Source organism: Thalassophryne amazonica, chromosome 18, assembly GCF_902500255.1.
Source record: "Thalassophryne amazonica chromosome 18, fThaAma1.1, whole genome shotgun sequence".
Lineage (NCBI taxonomy): Eukaryota > Metazoa > Chordata > Actinopteri > Batrachoidiformes > Batrachoididae > Thalassophryne > Thalassophryne amazonica.
In genome coordinates, this window is record NC_047120.1 from 8,444,468 (window position 1) to 8,467,735 (window position 23,268).

At 45.3% G+C, this 23,268-nt stretch overlaps 1 protein-coding gene across 1 annotated transcript in view; it reads left to right on the top strand.

Annotated features, from left to right (window-relative positions):
• The window catches only part of fasn (fatty acid synthase), a 185,293-nt gene extending 167,292 nt beyond the window's left edge, over nucleotides 1-18,001 (top strand). The window contains exons 40-42 of the mRNA XM_034193248.1: nucleotides 1,195-1,293; nucleotides 16,770-17,021; nucleotides 17,197-18,001. Of these exons, the coding sequence (XP_034049139.1) occupies nucleotides 1,195-1,293; nucleotides 16,770-17,021; nucleotides 17,197-17,325 (480 nt within the window). The 3' untranslated portion in view covers nucleotides 17,326-18,001. The remainder of the gene's footprint in view (nucleotides 1-1,194; nucleotides 1,294-16,769; nucleotides 17,022-17,196) is intronic.
• Nucleotides 18,002-23,268: the final 5,267 nt, after the last annotated feature.

Consider the following 23,268-nt stretch of genomic DNA (forward strand, 5'->3'; position numbering starts at 1 on the left):
TTAAGTTTTTTAAGCTTCTTTTTTGCCTCCATTCCACTCAGTAATGTTCATGCAAAATATTACCTTAATTTTCTCTCGCTCGCTCTCTCTCTCTCTCACACACACACACTCACTCAAACATTTTCTCTCACTCACTCACACACTCTCTCTCTCTCTCACTCAATCACTCTCTCACACACACACACTTTCTCTCTCTCACTCACACACACACGAACATGCTCTCTCACACACACGAACATTCTCTCTCTCTCTCTCACACACACACGAACATTCTCTCTGTGAAGGTGGTGTGAACATTGTAGTATGTACATAATGTTCTTTTGTCAATTGAAGAATTTTTCCATATTTTTAAAGTGTAAATTTGGTGATATTTTCTATTTTGTTAGTCGGTGTCATTGTGAACCCCAGGATCTGTTTGTCTGAAGATAATGGCAGTGCAGTACAGTTTGGTGTACTATGTGTGTAATTGGTGTCAAATGGTGAAATGTTCTTTGCTCAAGAACTTGAGTGTTGTATTTGATACTGTTCCTTTCCAAAGTAGAAATGGGGCCTAATATAGCTGTAAATGGTTAACTTTATCTGTAAAACTGCTGATTTTGAGAAGGACATGAAATGATTATTGTGGAATTGTAGTAATTTTCCGACTGTTCACTTGAATGCCTGTACTGGACAAGGCAAGGGAATCTATTGGCACAGCAGCCCCACCAAGACTGTTTTTCACCAGCCGCCACTGCAAAAGAGTAATGTCTGAGTATTTGTGCCACCTTTGGTGCTTGTATCACCATGGGCACGATTGTTTCAGTTATCTGCTGCATTAATACACACACACACACACATAGATTGCCTTTTATATGTATAGATAATAAAATATAGGGCCAGGTGGCATTTTTCAGCCTTTATTATAGACAGATGATGATGAAAAAGAATGAAGGTGATGGAGAGACATGCAGCAGAGACCAACCAGGGATTCAAACCTGGGACTTCTGCAGGCTACTTTCTGCAGCATGTATTGAAAATGTCATATGTTCAGTGATGTTCAACATGAAACCACAGTTGTCTTTAATTCCATTTTATTTTGTTAGTTTTCCCACTTTAACACTTCCTCTGTCTCTCTCTGTCTCTCTCTGTCTCTCTCTGTCTCTCTCTGTCTCTCTCTCTCTCTGTCTCTCTCTGTCTCTGTGTGCGTGCGTACAGCACTACAGGTCCAAACTGACACCAGGGAATGAGGCTGAGGCTGAAACTGAGGCACTCTGTGCTTTCATCCAGCAGTTCATTGAAATCAGATACAACGAGGTACGACAGTCTCTCTCACTCACTCACTCACACACACACACACTTCCATTTCTGTCCATGAGGAATAAAGTGAGTTCTATTTCATTCCTCCTGCGCAGCACAGAGGTCGAGAATATATACCAACAAAGTCACACCATTGAATGTGACTTGGGTGACGTCACTGGTTGTCTTTATATACCAGACGCACCCAGTGCTCGCTTCTTTTCTACATTCTCGCATTCTTAGAGGTTGAGAACGCATTTAGCTGCGATTGCCGCTCTCGCTTGTAGCCTCGCAACCCACCTTCGGTTGGAGCTACGTGCACTGCACACATCCTCCAGAGGCTGCGAGACACGGTTTCACCGTTTTTTGTATTCTTTGACACCTGTCGTGAGTACACCTTCCTAAACGCCGGGTGCGCGCCTTGCCGCTGCCCTGCTGGATATTTTCCTCTGTGCACATTAGCTGTGTTGTTTCGATGAAAGCTGGCTATTTGTTTAGTTGTGTCGCTAACCACGTTAACTACGTGGTAGTGTGTGTATCAGAACCAGTATAGTGTACTGTGTTGGGCTTGCCATGAGTGTTTTCCACTCCTTGAAGTACTTTGTCTGCACTGCCGCCATTTGCTAAGTTTAACAGCTCCGCTAGCAGCTAGTGTTGTCGTCGTTGCTCTAAGTGACTTAGCACTTGGGCTGTGAGTTTTTTCGGCTGTGTGCATCGTGTTATTACTGTGGCTGAGTGTTTCACGCTCCGGGCCATGTATTAGCTTTTACACTGTGAGTGTTTCAAGCTCCGTGCCTCGTGCTGAGTCTGCGGCTGTGAGTGCTTCACGCTCCGTGCCTCGTGTCAAGTTGACGGCTGTGAGTGCTTCACGCTCCGTGCCTCGTGTCAAGCCGACGGCTGTGAGTGCTTCACGCTCCGTGCCTCGTGTTACTGTTTACACTGCGTGTGATTCACGCTTTGTCTTTCCATTTGTAACCATCAGGGCTTGCGTTAGCCATCTGCACGCAGTCCACAATGTTGACAGGGCCTTTGTTGCATGGCTGTAGTACCTGTTTGGCTCCCTTGAGCCCAGATGATGGACATATGTTTTGCCCCTCCTGTCTTGGGATCGGACACCTGAGGGAAGCCCTGACTGGCGATGCCTGCCTTAATTGTGCCAGCATGCCACTGGCAGAGAGATCTGCTAGATTTGCGGCATTGGAAAGTGGAATATCTAGTGCGACTTTGGCCTCCAGCCCCAGGAAGGACCCAAAGCGCCGTAAACGCCCACATGCAGGAGCCCCTTCTGCTAAGAAGGTTACTCATGACCATGCTTTGGCTGAAAAGGTCGAAACATTGACTTCTGAGTTTGCTCAGATTAAGTCCTTGCTTCTGAATCTACAGCCTAAGGATGCAGTGACAGTTCCTGCTGTCCCTAATGAGGCTGATCAGACCAATGTAGTTACTCAGCAGGAGGATGATGTCGTGTCTATTGCTGCAACTGATTCCTTGTACATGACAAGTGATATAAACTGTGTGGAGGATGAGGATGAGAGGAGTCTTTCTCCGAGCCATTCATTAGTGGGCTCTCATACCTCCGAGGCAGAGTCCATGCCGCAAACCGAACCTGGACTATCCTTTGTCAAGCAAGCTGTTCAGTTGGCTTTATCCAGACTTGGGGTCGACAATCCCCCTGCAGAAACCACCGCTTCAAGTGCCTTTTTCAAAGTCACTCAGAAGCCTGAGTTAACGTTCCAGTTTCATAACCATATATCGAGGAGCTCCACCGATGTTGGGCAGACCCCAAATCATTGACCCATCTATCACAGGACTGCAGAGCCCTTAGCTCTGTGTGATTCAGCGCAGTATGGTCTGAACCGTATGCCCGCCGTTGACAGCATTATTGCGAACCTGGTTGTGGCTCCAGCTGATGCTGCTCGGCCGGATGCCCTCTGCCCACGCCCTCAGTGTAGGGTCACTGATGACCTCCTCACCAAAAGCTATGACATAGCTGCTCGCATCGGTTGCCTAGGCAACTCACTGTCCCATTTAGCCCTTGCCCTCTCAAAGTCTTTGAGGGAGGCAGAGGTTGATGATGCTACGCAAAGTCTTAGTGATGCCTCACTCCAAACCTTTGCTTATATGTCCAGAGAGCTTGGCAAACTGATGTCAACCCTTACCATCACTAGACATCAGGTGTGGCTTGCGCAGTCCCCCCTTTCCGAATCCTGCAGAGGCACACTCCGTTCGCTGCCGGTTCTTCCAGGCCAAGTATTTGTCCTCCAAAGCTCAATGGGGTGAGGATGACTGTTGTTTCCAACTCGGTGCAGTCTGCTGCCCTACAACGGGAGTTTTTGGAACTCCTGGAGAAGGGGGCCATAGAGCCAGTTCACAGATCAGACCAGCTCAGGGGGTTCTATTCAATTTACTTCCTTGTTCCAAAGAAGAATGGCGGCTTTCGTCCTATCCTCGATCTCCGACATCTGAATCGTTATATCAAAGTGCTGCAGTTTCACATGCTCCGCACAGTAGACGTCCTTCAAATTATCACACCAGGAGACTGGTTCACAAGTGTCGACTTAAAAGACGCCTATTTCCATGTGCCAGTGGCGCCTCATCACAGGCAGTTTCTCCGCTTTGCTTTCGAAGGTCAGGCATACCAGTTCAGGGTGCTTCCTTTCGGCCTCTCTCTTGCCCCTCGTACATTTACCAGATGTATGGCTGCAGCACTAGCCCCACTGCAAGCTCTTGGATTAAGAATCCTACCCTACTTAGACGATTGGCTTGTCTGCGCTCCAACTCAGGAGCAGGCGCACAACGACACAGCTCTTCTACTGAACCATGTCTCTCATTTAGGACTCAGTGAACTTTGCAAAGAATTCTCTTGTTCCCAGTCAACAAACAACCTTCATCGGCATTGCCATCAACTCCCTCACTACGACTGCATCGCCATCCCCGCAGAGAGTGGACGATGTAATTCGTCTCGTCTCACACATTCAACGGGCTGTGATGCTGCCTTTTGGTTTGCTGCTCCGGTTGATGGGCAAATTGACTCTGTCGCTAGTGGTACCTTTGGGACTTCTGTTCTTACGTCCCCTACAGATTTGGATCAACAACCTAGGCCTCAACTCGAAGTTGCATCTGCACAGGCTTGTACGACTCTCCAACCAGTGCCTTCTGCACCTCAAACCCTGGGGGAACGTGGACTTCATCTGCAAGGGTGTCCCTCTAGGCTCTGTTCCTTCTCGCCGAGAGGTGGTTGTTACAGATGCATCACTCAAAGGTTGGGGGGCCGTGTGGAATCACAGGATGGTGAGGGGTGTCTGGAGTCCCCAGGAGAGACTCCAACACATAAACGTGCTGGAGCTTCACGCTGTGCGACTAGCTATCAAACATTTCCTCCCAGCCCTGAGAGGAAGACATGTTCTTGTCCGGTCGGACAACACGTCAACAGTCTATCACATAAACCATCAGGTGGGCACCAGGTCCAATCACTCATTGGCAGAAATTCGTAAGCTTCTCTTATGGGTGTTGCCTCGCCTTCAGAGTGTCAGTGCAGTTCATCTGCCCGGTGTACAGAACAGCGCACCAGATTTACTCTCCAGACAGAAACCACCACCGGGAGAGTGGAGACTGAACCCGATTGTGGTCCAAATGATCTGGCAGAAATATGGTGCAGCGGAAGTAGACCTTTTCGCTTCAAGCACCTCAACACATTGCCCATGATGGTACTCCCTCTTGGAACCAGACAGCCCGCTGGGGCAGGATGCATTGGCTCACCCGTGGCCGGATTGCCTCCTTTATGCCTTCCCTCCTCTCCCGCTGCTGATGTTGACATTGCACAGGATAGATCAGAGCAGCCACAGGGTGCTGCTGGTTGCTCCATTCTGGCCTGGGAGGATTTGGTTTCCCATGATTTACAAACTCCTCGAGGGAGAACCTTGTGCTCTCCCGGAGAGGAAGGATTTGTTGTCACAGCTACAGGGGAGGGTTTGGCACCCTCACCCAGAAAGCCTTCAACTGTATGTGTGGCCGTTGAGGGGCCAGACTCCTTGTTAAGTTCTTGTGACCAGGCTGTTGTTCAGACTATCCTTATTTCACGTGCTGCTTCTACCAGGGCTTTGTATGACAACAGATGGAAGCTGTTTGCGCGGTGGTGTGAGAAACAAAAGTTAGACCCGGAGCATTGCCCTGTGCCTATTCTCCTCAAATATTTACAAGAACTGCTGGAGAAAGGACTTTCTGTCGCTACCTTGAAGGTTTATGTTGCTGCAATCTCTGCCCGGCACGTCTACGTTGATGGCCGGTCAGTGGGTTCACACCTCTTAGTGTGTCGTTTTTTTGAAAGGTGCTCTACGTTTGCGGCCTCCAAGGCTTGCACGCGTACCTTCATGGGACCTTCCTCTAGTCCTGGAAGGTTTAAGCTTATCCCCTTTCAAACCAGTTGAAAGTGCTGATCTTAAATGGGTGTCAGTGAAGACTGCCTTTCTACTTGCACTGTCTTCGGCTAAGCGGGTGGGAGAGCTCCATGCCCTCTCAGTCGCTGGGGACTGTTTGCGATGGAATTCTGACGGATCTGGGGTTACGCTGTGGCCTAATCCGTCCTTTTTACCCAAGAGAATTTCAACTTTTCATGTTAACCAGCCAGTTTCCTTGGCTGTATATGTCCCGCATTCTGATCCAGGATTATCTGTTTCAGGTTCCCTGTGTCCTGTCCGAATGTTGAAGCAGTACATTAGTGCGACTGCCGGGATCCGGAAAATGGATGCCCTGTTTGTGTGTTATGGTGATCACAAAAGAGGCTGTGCTGTCTCAAAGCAGCGACTCTCGCATTGGGTCGTGGATGCCATTTTACAAGTATACAGGTCCAGAGGTCTTCAGCCTCCTAAGGTTACGTGCCATTCCACCAGAGGGGTGTCCACCTCCTGGGCTGCACTGAGAGGTGTCCCTTTGAGTGATATTTGTGCTGCTGCTACGTGGGCTTTGTCCTGTACCTTCACCCGCTATTACAGACTGAATGTGGCCACTCCTCCTGCGGTGACTTCGGCGGTGTTGTCTGCCTCCACTCCTCACTGCTGATGCGAGGTGAGTGTGACTCTTCGTGACCTTGTTGGTATTAAGTCATCCAGGTGCTAAAGCACCGCCCTCTGGCGGTCAGGAGGAATGAAATAGAACGAGAGTTACGAATGTAACTACGGTTCTATGAATTCCGGATGACCGCCAGAGTTGCTTGTCACTTAGTCTTGCGAGTTCATTCCGAAAAGAAGCGAGCGCTGGGTGCATCTGGTATATAAAGACAACCAGTGACGTCACCCAGGTCACATTCAATGGTGTGACTTTGTTGGTATATATTCTCGACCTCTGTGCTGCGCACATGTAGTTATGCAGGTGCTAAAGCACCGCCCTCTGGCGGTCATCCGGAATTCATAGAACCGTAGTTACATTCGTAACTCTCGTTTCACACCAAAAGGCCCGTCGCAGTGGTGGCAGCGTGCAGGACGTGCGTGTTGGGCACGTTACGTTAAATTACTTACTATGGTAGTAACTATTGTTACTTTTTAAAAAATGTTCAAATGTCAGTGGATTTGGATCTCCCCCCCCCCCCCAAAAAAAAACACACCCTTTAATGAACTTTAAATTCAACTGTATGTTACATTATTTATCATAAAACTGAAAATAATGTCTGCTGTTCCACTTTATATATGATAAGGTGTGTGTGTGTGTGTGTGTGTGTGTGTGTGTGTATTTCTGTGTGAACTCCTGCACACCTCTGCCCCTGGTTGGTTTATCATGAAACATTACTCTCACCTAATCACCATCACTTATGTGGTTGGCCAGCCCCGCCCCCTCCCCAAAGAAAAGAGGAAAATAAAACCTTTGCACCTCTGGCTGCTGAGAGTCTGCAGATGGAACCAGTTTCAGTGATCTTAATTATTAGAAGATATACAGTAGTGTTCAGAATAATATTAGTGCTATGTGACTAAAAAGACTAATCCAGGTTTTGAGTATATTTCTTATTGTTACATGGGAAACAAGGTACCAGTAGATTCATTAGATTCTCACAAATCCAACAAGACCAAGCATCCATGATATGCACACTCTTAAGGCTATGAAATTGGGCTATTAGTAAAAAAAAAGTAAAAAAGGGGGTGTTCACAATAATAGTAGCATCTGCTGTTGACACTACAAACTCAAAACTATTATGTTCAAACTGCTGTTTTAGCAACCCTGTGAATCACTAAACTAGTATTTAGTTGTATAACCACAGTTTTTCATGATTTGTTCACATCTGCAAGGCATTAATTTTGTTGGTTTGGAACCAAGATTTTGCTTGTTTACTAGTGTGCTTGGGGTCATTGTCTTGTTGAAACACCCATTTCAAGGGCATGTCCTCTTCAGCATAAGGCAACATGACCTCTTCAAATATTCTGACATATCCAAACTGATCCATGATACCTGGTATGCGATATATAGGCCCAACACCATAGTAGGAGAAACATGCCCATATCATGATGCTTGCACCACCATGCTTCACTGCGAACTGTGGCTTGAATTCAGAGTTTGGGGGTCGTCTCACAAGCTGTCTGCGGCCCTTGGACCCAAAAAGAACAATTTTCCTCTCATCAGTCCACAAAATATTGCTCCATTTCTCTTTAGCCCAGTTGATGTGTTCTTTGGCTAATTGTAACCTCTTCTGCACATGTCTTTTATTTAACAGAGGGACTTTGCGGGGGATTCTTGCAAATAAATTAGCTTCACGCAGGCGTCTTCTAACTGTCATAGCACTTACAGGTAACTCCAGACTGTCTTTGATCATCCTGGAGCTGATCAATGGGTGAGCCTTTGCCATTCTGGTTATTCTTCTATCCATTTTGATGGTTGTTTTCCGTTTTCTTCCACGCGTCACTAGTTTTTTGTCCATTTTAAAGCATTGGAGATCATTGTAGATGAACAGCCTATAATTTTTTGCACCTGCGTATGCACCCCCTCTCCAATCAACTTTTTAATCAAACTACACTGTTCTTCTGAACAATGTCTTGAATGTCCCATTTTCCTCAGGCTTTCAAAGACAAAAGCATGTTCAACAGGTGCTGGCTTCATCCTTACATGGGGTACACCTGATTCACACCTGTTTGTTCTACAAAATTGACGAACTCACTGACTTAATGGCACACTACTATTATTGTGAATGCCCCCTTTTCTACTTTTTTTTTTTTTACTAATAGCCCAATTTCATAGCCTTAAGAGTGTGCATATCATGAATGCTTGGTCTTGTTGGATTTGTGAGAATCTACTGAATCTACTGGTACCTTGTTTCCCATGTAACAATAAGAAATATACTCAAAACCTGGATTAATCGTTTTAGTCACATAGCACTACTATTATTCTGAACACTACTGTATGAAAGAGTCCGTGACACCCAGTTAGAGTCCAACAGAGGCTTTGTGGACACTGTCCCTTCATCAGGAGACAACTGAGGTGGCTTTGGGGACACTGTCCCTTCATCGGGAGACAAGTGAGGTGTATGTAGAGGACGGATACAAACTGATAAATATCGACAGGAGCTGAAATATATCTTATGTTTCAGCTCTGCTCAAAATTTCATCCCTATTTACTGAAATAAACAGAAATGAAAAATAGACATTCGTTTTCTGCCACTGGTCCAGGCGCAGTGAGCAGCTCATCCCTCACTTCCATATCCTTGTCCAAGACATCCCGAGGCATTCCCTAGTCAGCTGGGAAGTATGATCTTTCTGGTGTATCTTGGGTCTTCCCCAGGGTCTCCTCTCAGTTGGATGTGCCTTGAGAACACCAGGGGGCATCCTCAGCAACAGTGGCTCTACTCCAAGCCACTTCCAGATATTCCAGTTTCTCATCCTGTCTAGGAATGTCGCATCGTGAGGAGGAGAGAGGAGGAGGGACCTGGAGGGGACACACCCGGAGAGGGAGAGTTTAGGAAACAACATGAAAGGAAAGGACTCCCAAGAGGAGACTGCAGAAGAGATTAAAGGTCACCCTTGATAAATGTAAACTAGAAACCTTTTTGATGGAATTAATTTGCCACATTTGTCAGAAGATGATGCTAAGCAATTAGCTGCTCCCATTAGATGAGCTTAAAGAGGCAGTCTCTGAGATGAGGCATGGTAAGGCACCTGGATGGGATGGTATACCACCTGAGTTCTACCTCACTTTCTGGGATCTGATGGTCCCCCTGTTATACAGTGGAAGAAGGTCGTTTTTCTAGGAAAGTCAATTTAGCTCTATCTCTTTTCTTAAGAAAGGTAAGAACCTGATTGAATGTGGTAGCTACAGACCATTAAGTTTGCTCTGCAGAACTTAAAATCTATGCCAAGATGTTAGCCCGCTGGCTATAGAACTATATGACATCTCTGGTTCATTGTGATCAACCTGGTTTCATAAAAGGCCATTTGGCAACAGATAATCTTAGGCGTTTGCTACACATTATTGATGTATGCAAAGATAATGGGACTCCCACAGCTATCTTGTCTTTGGATGTCATGAAAGCATTTGACAGGTTAGAATGGGCATATTCATGGTCAGTTCTTGGAAGGATGGGCCTGGTAGAGAGGTTTATTCATATGATCAAAGTCCTTTATGCAACCCCTTCAGCCGGGGTTCTTGCCGGTAAGATCTGCTCTTCACTTTTTCCTGTCTCAAGGTCATCTAGACATGGCTGTCCTTTAAGTCTAGGTCTTTTTGCCCTACCCATGGAACCACTAACCGCAATTTATTAGACAGTCTCAAAATATTTCCCTTATTCCTGTTGGTAGTACAGTTCACCACTTGAATTTATATGCAGATGATGTGCTCCTTTTTCTTCAAAATCCTTCAGTTTCAGTCCCTCACCTCCTAAGAGCTGTAGAGGACTTTGAGAATCTTTCCGGCTTTAGAGTCAACTGGTCAAAATCTGCCTATCTGAGGTGGGCTTCATAGATAATTGGCAAAGCTTCTGGGGAAAACCTGGTCTTGTTAGGAGAGACGGCATCCATCCCACTTTGGATGGAGCAGCTCTCATTTCTAGAAATCTGGCCAATTTTCTTAAATCCTCCAAACCGTGACTATCCAGGGTTGGGACCAGGAAGCAGAGTTGTAGTCTTACACACCTCTCTGCAGCTTCTCTCCCCCTGCCATCCCCTCATTACCCCATCCCCGTAGAGACGGTGCCTGCTCCCAGACTACCAATAACCAGCAAAAATCTATTTAAGCATAAAAATTCAAAAAGAAAAAATAATATAGCACCTTCAACTGCACCTACAGACTAAAACAGTTAAATGTGGTCTATTAAACATTAGGTCTCTCTCTTCTAAGTCCCTGTTGGTAAATGATATAATAATTGATCAACATATTGATTTATTCTGCCTTACAGAAACCTGGTTACAGCAGGATGAATATGTTAGTTTAAATGAGTCAACACCCCCGAGTCACACTAACTGTCAGAATGCTCGTAGCACGGGCCGGGGCGGAGGATTAGCAGCAATCTTCCATTCCAGCTTATTAATTAATCAAAAACCCAGACAGAGCTTTAATTCATTTGAAAGCTTGACTCTTAGTCTTGTCCATCCAAATTGGAAGTCCCAAAAACCAGTTTTATTTATTATCTATCGTCCACCTGGTCGTTACTGTGAGTTTCTCTGTGAATTTTCAGACCTTTTGTCTGACTTAGTGCTTAGCTCAGATAAGATAATTATAGTGGGCGATTTTAACATCCACACAGATGCTGAGAATGACAGCCTCAACACTGCATTTAATCTATTATTAGACTCTATTGGCTTTGCTCAAAAAGTAAATGAGTCCACCCACCACTTTAATCATATCTTAGATCTTGTTCTGACTTATGGTATGGAAATAGAAGACTTAACAGTATTCCCTGAAAACTCCCTTCTGTCTGATCATTTCTTAATAACATTTACATTTACTCTGATGGACTACCCAGCAGTGGGGAATAAGTTTCATTACACTAGAAGTCTTTCAGAAAGCGCTGTAACTAGGTTTAAGGATATGATTCCTTCTTTATGTTCTCTAATGCCATATACCAACACAGTGCAGAGTAGCTACCTAAACTCTGTAAGTGAGATAGAGTATCTCGTCAATAGTTTTACATCCTCATTGAAGACATTGGATGCTGTAGCTCCTCTAAAAAAGAGAGCTTTAAATCAGAAGTGCCTGACTCCGTGGTATAACTTACAAACTCATAGCTTAAAGCAGATAACCCGTAAGTTGGAGAGGAAATGGCGTCTCACTAATTTAGAAGATCTTCACTTAGCCTGGAAAAAGAGTCTGTTGCTCTATAAAAAAGCCCTCCGTAAAGCTAGGACATCTTTCTACTCATCACTAATTGAAGAAAATAAGAACAACCCCAGGTTTCTTTTCAGCACTGTAGCCAGGCTGACAAAGAGTCAGAGCTCTATTGAGCTGAGTATTCCATTAACTTTAACTAGTAATGACTTCATGACTTTCTTTGCTAACAAAATTTTAACTATTAGAGAAAAAATTACTCATAACCATCCCAAAGACGTATCGTTATCTTTGGCTGCTTTCAGTGATGCCGGTATTTGGTTAGACTCTTTCTCTCCGATTGTTCTGTCTGAGTTATTTTCATTAGTTACTTCATCCAAACCATCAACATGTTTATTAGACCCCATTCCTACCAGGCTGCTCAAGGAAGCCCTACCATTTAATGCTTCGATCTTAAATATGATCAATCTATCTTTGTTAGTTGGCTATGTACCACAGGCTTTTAAGGTGGCAGTAATTAAACCATTACTTAAAAAGCCATCACTTGACCCAGCTATCTTAGCTAATTATAGGCCAATCTCCAACCTTCCTTTTCTCTCAAAAATTCTTGAAAGGGTAGTTGCAAAACAGCTAACTGATCATCTGCAGAGGAATGGTCTATTTGAAGAGTTTCAGTCAGGTTTTAGAATTCATCATAGTACAGAAACAGCATTAGTGAAGGTTACAAATGATCTTCTTATGGCCTCGGACAGTGGACTCATCTCTGTGCTTGTTCTGTTAGACCTCAGTGCTGCTTTTGATACTGTTGACCATAAAATTTTATTACAGAGATTAGAGCATGCCATAGGTATTAAAGGCACTGCGCTGCGGTGGTTTGAATCATATTTGTCTAATAGATTACAATTTGTTCATGTAAATGGGGAATCTTCTTCACAGACTAAAGTTAATTATGGAGTTCCACAAGGTTCTGTGCTAGGACCAATTTTATTCAATTTATATATGCTTCCCTTAGGCAGTATTATTAGACGGTATTGCTTAAATTTTCATTGTTACGCAGATGATACCCAGCTTTATCTATCCATGAAGCCAGAGGACACACACCAATTAGTTAAACTGCAGGATTATCTTACAGACATAAAGACATGGATGACCTCTAATTTCCTGCTTTTAAACTCAGATAAAACTGAAGTTATTGTTCTTGGCCCCACAACTCTTAGAAACATGGTGTCTAACCAGATCCTTACTCTGGATGGCATTACCCTGACCTCTAGTAATACTGTGAGAAATCTTGGAGTCATGTTTGATCAGGATATGTCATTCAAAGCGCATATTAAACAAATATGTAGGACTGCTTTTTTGCATTTACGCAATATCTCTAAAATCAGAAAGGTCTTGTCTCAGAGTGATGCTGAAAAACTAATTCATGCATTTATTTCCTCTAGGCTGGACTATTGTAATTCATTATTATCAGGTTGTCCTAAAAGTTCCCTAAAAAGCCTTCAGTTAATTCAAAATGCTGCAGCTAGAGTGCTGACGGGGACTAGAAGGAGAGAGCATATCTCACCCATATTGGCCTCTCTTCATTGGCTTCCTGTTAATTCTAGAATAGAATTTAAAATTCTTCTTCTTACTTATAAGGTTTTGAATAATCAGGTCCCATCTTATCTTAGGGACCTCGTAGTACCATATCACCCCAATAGAGCGCTTCGCTCTCAGACTGCAGGCTTACTTGTAGTTCCTAGGGTTTGTAAGAGTAGAATGGGAGGCAGAGCCTTCAGCTTTCAGGCTCCTCTCCTGTGGAACCAGCTCCCAATTCAGATCAGGGAGACAGACACCCTCTCTACTTTTAAGATTAGGCTTAAAACTTTCCTTTTTGCTAAAGCTTATAGTTAGGGCTGGATCAGGTGACCCTGAACCATCCCTTAGTTATGCTGCTGTAGACGTAGACTGCTGGGGGGTTCCCATGATGCACTGTTTCTTTCTCTTTTTGCTCTGTATGCACCACTCTGCATTTAATCATTAGTGATCGATCTCTGCTCCCCTCCACAGCATGTCTTTTTCCTGGTTCTCTCCCTCAGCCCCAACCAGTCCCAGCAGAAGACAACCCCTCCCTGAGCCTGGTTCTGCTGGAGGTTTCTTCCTGTTAAAAGGGAGTTTTTCCTTCCCACTGTAGCCAAGTGCTTGCTCACAGGGGGTCGTTTTGACCGTTGGGGTTTTACATGATTATTGTATGGCCTTGCCTTACAATATAAAGCGCCTTGGGGCAACTATTTGTTGTGATTTGGCGCTATATAAAAAAATTGATTGATTGATTGATTGATCTGCCTCTTAATGAGGCTGCCAGAGCAGCTGCCCTCCCTGCTAACATCCCCATGATTGAGCAGTTGAAATATTTCCTACTGTAAACCAGATCACTCCAAATTGTATGAAAATGTTCTCCGGGACCTCAACAGATGGTCTGGTTTACCCAACTCACTACAGGCCTGGGCTTCGATCATTAAAATTAATATATTAACAAGGGCTAATTTTATCAGTTCAATGCTCCCTGTGTCTCCCCCTGTTGGTTATTAGCAGTAACTACAATCGACAGCATACAGATTTATCTGGAAAAATAAACGGTCAAGGTTAAAAATTTCCACTGCTGGCGGTTTGGCGTTTCCACATTGTAAATTATATTTTTACACATTTTCACTGCGGCCTCTAATCACTTGGTTTGACCCAAAAGTGAAGGTTTCTTGGCGGTCGTTGGAGGAGGCACTTAGACTATAGACTCCAAGATGTTGTCTATGCTAACATTTCTGTTAAGCAATGCAGGTTGCGGTTTGGCCCCCTGATCACACATGTTATTATTCAGATATGGTGTGACGTTCAAAAATCTTGTGCTGTGAAATGCGAGTGACACTGTAACACCCCGCGGTTTAAAAATGTTGGGCCTGTTTTCCTCAGTGGGAGAAGAAAGGCATTCATACCTTAGGTGATATCTTTAATACTACTGGTCTGTGATCTTTTCAGGATCTCTCAAGCTGGTATGAGCTCCCTGGTACCACGTTCTTTTTTTTTTCTTCAACTTCAGGCAGCATTGAAAGCTTGTGGGGTACCTTTGGATAGACCATTGGAGCAACACCCATTTCATACTTTTTTTATGATAAGGATACATCAAGGGGATTTGTCACTCAGATCTATCATCGATTACTTGAGTCCTCTTAAACCAATCTTCCACTGGTCTCAGTGTGGAGAAGGGATGTCCCAGGGCTTGACCCTGAGTTTGACTGGGATTTGGTTTGGTATTGTATACAGCTTTCCTCACATAATCCAGATCACCAACAAATTCATATCAGTTTTGCTCATAGAACTTATTTGATCCCCAGAAGGTTGCACATGATGGGTCTTTTACCAGATTCTTGCTGTACCTTATGTCCACTTGGTGTGCCTGGTACATTTATTCATATGTTCTGGGGGTGTCCACCTGTAGCATCTTTCTGGAATATATCAGTTATCTGATATATTTGGTTTGAATGTACATTTATACCTGTTTTACTGTTAAATGACTTATCCAAAATATCTGCCCCTCGACATAAAAACAAACTTATTCTGGCTGGGCTTACAGCGGCTAAAAAACTGGTTGCCTCAAGATGGAAATGCTCAGATAAACTCTCTCTGACCAATTGGTTTCTCACATTCCTTGATGTCATCTACCTAGAGGTGTCCACTGCCCGTGTGATTGGTGTGAAGGAGTCTAAGATTGCTTTATGGTTGTTAGCAATTGAAGGAGTGAGTATAGATTACTCAATGGTCCTGGGGTGGGTGGGGTGGGATGACGTGTGTTTGTTGCAAGGTAATTTTTGATTTTTGTCAGTTTCATTGATTTTTTTTTTTTTTTTTTTTGATACATGCATAATTACCATTGGCTATTGTAATACATCTGACTCATGACACTGGGGTCCTCACCACTGAGGCACCTGTGTGCTGGATCGTGCCCAGAGAGAAGCACCGTGTGGCCAAAATGTTGCAGCTGAGGTTCCCTCAAAGTGCAGCTGACCTGAGTCTCCTTTCATTTGACACAAAATCATTCCAGTGGAATTCAAGGACACTGAAAAGACCTTGTACCAAAGTCATCCAATTGGCATATTAGGTCACCAGTTCTTGTCCAACTCTCACAACTGTACAGTATGACAGGAAGCACCAGGACCCTCAAGACTTGGACCTTCATTGTCCTCTAAAGGTATCTGTATCACCAAGCACCTCTGTCCAGTGGCTTCCTGTTTCCACAAGCTCTCTTACATGTCTGTCAACCTTAAAGGCTGAAGACCCAGAGATGTGAAGACTATCAGTAAGATAAGTGAATCTTTCCACAGGTTTGACCCTTTCACTGCATACAGATATACTTGTGATTGCTGAGTCCAGGACGTCCTAGAAAGCCAAGATCTTAGTCTTGATCCAGGATGATTGCAAACCCAGAAACTCCATTTCCACCCTTAGCTTAATAGATGCAGTCAAGGCCCTCACTGATTTTGCAGAGCATTGCACCAGTTGTCAGTCCGTGAACGTTCCTCACCAAAAAGCCACTAGTTTCCATATCCTGAAGGAGGAGGCAGAACCTTGGTTCCTGAGCAGCACCCAGATCTGTCCAGGTCACACACTACCCGTCTGTAGGGTCGACTCAAACAAACACTCTGCAAAAACCATCACCGGCTGCTGATACTCCGTGTGTTCCGTGAGTGCTCACAGAGCCGGGATGAGGTTGATGGTTAACGTCTAGGGTCAGTGAGTGGAAAGGAACTGGTACTGCAAACCATTCAGTATCTGCTGCTGCTACAAATACTGAATGGTTTGCACTACTGCACTTTCCACTTTTACTATTACCTCAGACACTACACTGTAAATACTAAATACTTGTCCTTATTGTTGAAATGTCTTGTCCTGTCATCACAGAGGGAAGGTGAGAAACGAAATTTCGATTCCTTGTATGTCTAGTACATGTGAGTAATTGACAATAAAGCCGACTTTGACTACTGAATCCAGTTAATAAGAATAACCCTGGTAAAGCACCCCTTTGTTTGTTCTCTAGTTTAATTCCAAATCTGTCTGCAGTTGATCTGAGGAGCTGCTTGTGTTCCTGAAATAACTTGTTTAGACTTCTAGAAGTGGAACTAAATCGGGTTCCGTAGGTCAAGTGCTTGTCTTGTTTTGTTCTGATGTCCGAGGTTTGGTTACCAGCTGTCTCCTTATGTGATGTTTGCCCTGTCGTTGTCTCACAGCTCCTCGAGGTTCTTCTTCCGCTGCCGGACCTGGAGGCCCGCGTCGGAGTGGCAGTTGATCTCATCACAGCCACTCAAAAGAACGTCAGCAGGGACTTGCTGCACTTTGCAGCCATCTCTTTCTACAACAAGCTGAAGGCTGCCGATGACTACACGCCAAAAACGAAGTACCACGGCAATGTGATCTTACTGCGTGCCAAAACCAGCAGCGAATACGGAGACAACCTGGGAGCCGACTACAGGCTCAGCGAGGTGACGTCTCCCTTTAGAACACAGTCAGCACAACACAAAAACACAAGATGTGGCACAGATCCAAACTTAAACTAATTTTTGCTGATTTAAAAAAATTAAAATATTTTCGTAGAGATCCTCCCACCATTTGACTGTTTTCTCGTGGACATTGTTTGACGTTCATTTCTTCCCGCAGGTGTGCGACGGTAACTTGTCGGTGCACGTCATCGAGGGCGACCACCGCAGCTTCCTGGAAGCCGAGGGCGTGGACTCCATCAGTAGGATCCTTCACCGCTCGCTCACTGAGTCTGCAGGAAGCGACTAGACGTGTTCCAGGCCAGCACGCCTTCTTACACATTCCCGCGCCACGCCCCCTTCACCGTGTTCGCTGTACAGCTGGAGACTTTAAAAACGTTTCTTTTCTGTCCACTTTAGCCGCCTCTTTCCACAAAAAAACCCCAAGCCGCGAGTCAACAGTCTGCATGTGGACAGACCAACGTTTGATTGGTCTTTTCATATTAAGATCCTCCGCTGAGGGACTCGCTCGCTCTCCTGCTGCCTGGCGGTCTGTCACAGCCGTGGACGCTTCAGTTCTGTCCATGTCTCTGTGTCTGAGGCTGTCTCACCTCAGTCTGACCTGAGGACACTCAAACATGCTGCTCGCCTTGGATAAGACACACCTGTCTGTCACAGACTAAGCCACGCCCCCTCTACAGTACACTTTTTGAAGGGTCTTTTCCTGCACCCGCTGTCCTGTGGTTTATTTTTGTGGTTTCCCATCAGTCCAGCCTCCCAAGTCTAGTTCAGTTCCAGTTTGATTTTTTTTTGAGTCCATGGACATACTGTGTTTTTAATGTCTGTCGAAGAGGAAAAAAAATATGTTGCACCTTTTTGCTGTATTTTCAGCTCGTTGTTTTTGTACATTGTCGTGTAGTTTTAGTATCAGTTTATTTTTAGTGTGTATTCTGGAAAAGCCCAAAATAAACAGTTATTTTACTATATATCAATAACGTGTGTGTGATGTTTCAGTCGCACAGGGTACAGGACCTCCCAAAGCCGTAAATAAAAAGAAAAAAACACTAAATCCCAACTGATACTCAGCAATACAGTCCTTATGTGACCTGAGAGGATCCTGGGGGTGTGGCTTTGACAGTGATCCTGGGGGCGTGGCTTTGACTTAAATTTTTTTCAGGTAAAGAACAAAACAGAACTTTGCTAAATGTTCAGCAGCTCATGGGGATTGAGTTTCTACATCTGGAACATTTTACATCATAACTTCATAAGATTAAAAACGAAAATCTGAAGAGGACAGTATAACTCATAGTCTGTGTTTAAGAACTGGCGGTTTTTGATGTGGGTGTTTCAGTGCTGTGAGCGGGTGATGAGGTGCACTGCATGTCTGTGGGAACCAATGACGTGAGCCTGCTCCCAGCTGCTGGGAACCCGTTTGGAGTCTGACCTCGTGGTCTAATTTAACCCACATTGAGTGGCTGCATTCATTCTTTTCCGCTGAGCTGGAATTTGACGTGGTCTTTGTACGAGCAACAAAGCAACTTGCCAAAGTGTTTTAAGTCTTCATAGATGGAAACAGAGACGGTATCGAGCCTGGTCTGTTTGTCCTTTGGTACATCGTGTAACATTTGTCTGAATAAATCTTGCTAACCCAAGTTGTGTCGCGAGCTCATTGTTTCCACATTTGTAAATAACTTTTTTTTTTCTTCTTTTCCATTCGTTTTCTGCCACTGATCCTGGTCCAGGTCCAGGTAGGAGCAGACCAAGCAGCTGACCCCACACTTCACTATTCTCTGCCAAGTACTGTAACTCTCCTGAAGTGTTCCCAAGCCAGCTGGGAAATCTAATCTAATCCCTCCTTACACTGAATTACATCAACGGCAGGCAACAATATAACGCCGATACAGAACATCCATGAACTGCTAATGTGAATAAACATGCCCTTACATGATAAATGTCTGTCATTAGATGCTTTATTAAGCTGTCTGTCAGGAGGAACGATTAGCTCCTCGGTTACCCCCTCGGATTCTATACTCGGCACACTTTTAGTTCTGACTGGTTAAACTGCACTTTCTGACAAGCAAACGGCAAATGTTGGTCTTTGAAACGACTTACAGAAATGAAAACTGTTGGCTAATTACAGGCCCAACGTTAAACCAGATGATGGATATAAATAATGAACTTGGAACAGTTTTGTTGCAAGTATGTCATTCTTCTATTGAACCATGTTAATTTTACACAAATTTCTCCCCTAAAAGATCTACTCAATTTACCTGTAACTCAGCTTCAGCCAATTTACCTCACAATGTCTCACAAATTATTCACATTATTATTATTAGTGCATCCCTCTAAGTACAGTTTGTGCCATTTAACTGTGTAAAATAATTTTATAAATCTGATAATTTCTCTGACCGTTAGAGTACAACTTTATGGTGAAATCAGATGTGTTTGTTGAGTTAAGACTGAATTATTGTTGTATAAGCACAGGGTGGCCAACTTTGGAACTTTGGCTGGAGTGAGACTGCATGTGGAAGCAGTGGAGTTTTAGCCATGCTAATGCTTCCCAGAACCATTTTACAAGCCGGACAAAATCTGTCTTCATATACCAACAACGTCTGGAGAGAAGAGGAACAGAGTCGAACTGAACACCAGTGAAATGATCTGGTTTTTTAATAAAAAGAAGCCCCCAAATCCCCTTCATTTTGTTCAGCTATGGCCATAACAGTCCCTAGTTGCAGAAGCATGTCACGGTTTATATCTCTATTACAGTATGTTATGATGGCACAACCACATTATAACACGCATAGAACGAGAGTTACGAATGTAACTACGGTTCTATGAATTCTGGATGACTGCCAGAGGGCGGTGCTTTAGCACCTGGATAACTACATGTGCGCAGCACAGAGGTCGAGAATATATACCAACAAAGTCACACCATTGAATGTGACCTGGGTGACGTCACTGATTGTCTTTATATACCAGACGCACCCAGTGCTCGCTTCTTTTCGGAATGAACTCGCAAGACTGAGTGACAAGCAACTCTGGCGGTCATCCGGAATTCATAGAACCGTAGTTACATTCGTAACTCTCGTTCTATTTCATTCCTCATGACCGCCAGAGGGCGGTGCTTTAGCACCTGGATGACTTAATACCAACAAGGTCACGAAGAGTCACACTCACCTCGCATAGCAGTGGGGAGTGGAGGCAGACAACACCGCCGAAGTCACCACAGGAGCAGCGGCCACATTCAGTCTGTAATAGCGGGTGAAGGTACAGGACAAAGCCCACGTAGCAGCAGCACAAATATCACTCAAAAGGGACACCTCTGTGCAGCCCAGGAGGTGGACACCCCTCTGGTGGAATGGCACGTAACCTTAGGAGGCTGAAGACCTCTGGACCTGTATACTTGTAAAATGGCATCCACGACCCAATGCGAGAGTCGCTGCTTTGAGACAGCACAGCCTCTTTTGTGATCACCGTAACACACAAACGGGGCATCCGTTTTCCGGATCCCGGCAGTCGCACTAATGTACTGCTTCAACATTCGGACAGGACACAGGGAACCTGAAACAGATAATCCAGGATCAGAATGCGGGACATACACAGCCAAGGAAACTGGCTGGTTAACATGAAAAGTTGAAATTCTCTTGGGTAAAAAGGACGGATTAGGCCACAGCGTAACCCCAGATCCGTCAGAATTCCATCGCAAACAGTCCCCAGCGACTGAGAGGGCATGGAGCTCTCCCACCCGCTTAGCCGAAGACAGTGCAAGTAGAAAGGCAGTCTTCACTGACACCCATTTAAGATCAGCACTTTCAACTGGTTCGAAAGGGGATAAGCTTAAACCTTCCAGGACTAGAGGAAGGTCCCATGAAGGTACGCGTGCAAGCCTTGGAGGCCGCAAACGTAGAGCACCTTTCAAAAAAACGACACACTAAGAGGTGTGAACCCACTGACCGGCCATCAACGTAGACGTGCCGGGCAGAGATTGCAGCAACATAAACCTTCAAGGTAGCGACAGAAAGTCCTTTCTTCAGCAGTTCTTGTAAATATGTGAGGAGAATAGGCACAGGACAATGCTCCGGGTCTAACTTTTGTTTCTCACACCACCGCGCAAACAGCTTCCATCTGTTGTCATACAAAGCCCTGGTAGAAGCAGCACGTGAAATAAGGATAGTCTGAACAACAGCCTGGTCACAAGAACTTAACAAGGAGTCTGGTCCCTCAACGGCCACACATACAGTTGAAGGCGTTCTGGGTGAGGGTGCCAAATCCTCCCCTGTAGCTGTGACAACAAATCCTTCCTCTCCGGGAGAGCCCAAGGTTCTCCCTCGAGGAGTTTGTAAATCATGGGAAACCAAATCCTCCCAGGCCAGAATGGAGCAACCAGCAGCACCCTGTGGCTGCTCTGATCTATCCTGTGCAGTGTCAACATCAGCAGTGGGAGAGGAGGGAAGGCATAAAGGAGGCAATCCGGCCACGGGTGAGCCAATGCATCTTGCCCCAGCGGGCTGTCTGGTTCCAAGAGGGAGTACCATCGTGGGCAATGTGTCGAGGTGCTTGAAGCGAAAAGGTCCACTTCCGCTGCACCATATTTCTGCCAGATCATTTGGACCACAATCGGGTTCAGTCTCCACTCTCCCGGTGGTGGTTTCTGTCTGGAGAGTAAATCCGCTGCGCTGTTCTGTACACCGGGCAGATGAACTGCTCTGACACTCTGAAGGCGAGGCAACGCCCATAAGAGAAGCTTCCGAGTTTCTGCCAATGAGTGATTGGATCTGGTGCCCCCCTGATGGTTTATGTGATAGACTGTTGACGTGTTGTCCGACTGGACAAGAACATGTCTTCCTCTCAGGGCTGGGAGGAAATGCTTGAGAGCCAGTCGCACAGCGTGAAGCTCCAGCACGTTTATGTGTTGGAGTCTCTCCTGGGGACTCCAGACACCCCTCACCATCCTGTGATTCCACACGGCCCCCCAACCTTTGAGTGATGCATCTGTAACAACCACCTCTCGGCGAGAAGGAACAGAGCCTAGAGGGACACCCTTGCAGATGAAGTCCACGTTCCCCCAGGGTTTGAGGTGCAGAAGGCACTGGTTGGAGAGTCGTACAAGCCTGTGCTGATGCAACTTCGAGTTGAGGCCTAGGTTGTTGATCCAAATCTGTAGGGGACGTAAGAACAGAAGTCCCAAAGGTACCACTAGCGACATTAGAGTCAATTTGCCCATCAACCGGAGCAGCAAACCAAAAGGCAGCGTCACAGCCCGTTGAATGTGTGAGACGAGACGAATTACATCGTCCACTCTCTGCGGGGATGGCGATGCAGTCATAGTCAGGGAGTTGATGGCAATGCCGATGAAGGTCGTTTGTTGACTGGGAACAAGAGAACTCTTTGCAAAGTTCACTGTGAGTCCTAAATGAGAGACATGGTTCAGTAGAAGAGCTGTGTAGTTGTGCGCCTGCTCCTGAGTCGGAGCGCAGACAAGCCAATCGTCTAAGTAGGGTAGGATTCTTAATCCAAGAGCTTGCAGTTCAGACCATACTGCGCTGAATCACACATAGAGCTAAGGGCTCTGCAGTCCTGTGATAGATGGGTCAATGATTTGGGGTCCGCCCAACATCGGTGGATCTCCTCGATATATGGTTATGAAACTGGAACGTTGAACTCAGGCTTCTGAGTGACTTTGAAAAATGCACTTGAAGCGGTGGTTTCAACAGGGCAATTGTCGACCCCAAGCCTGGATAAAGCCAACTGAACAGCTTGCTTGACAAAGGATAGTCCAGGTTCGGTTTGCGGCATGGATTCTGCCTCGGAGGTGTGAGAGCCCACTAATGAATGGCTTGGAGAAAGACTCCTCTCATCCTCCACACAGTTTATATCACTTGTCATGTACAAGGAATCAGTTGCAGCAATAGACACGACATCGTCCTCCTGCTGAGTAACTACATTGGTCTGATCAGCCTCATTAGGGACAGCAGGAACTGTCACTGCATCCTTAGGCTGTAGATTCAGAAGCAAGGACTTAATCTGAGCAAACTCAGAAGTCAACGTTTCGACCTTTTCAGCCAAAGCATGGTCATGAGTAACCTTCTTAGCAGAAGGGGCTCCTGCATGTGGGCGTTTACGGCGCTTTTGGGTCCTTCCTGGGGCTGGAGGCCAAAGTCGCACTAGATATTCCACTTTCTAATGCCGCAAGTCTAGCAGATCTCTCTGCCAGTGGCATGCTGGCACAATTAAGGCAGGCATCGCCAGTCAG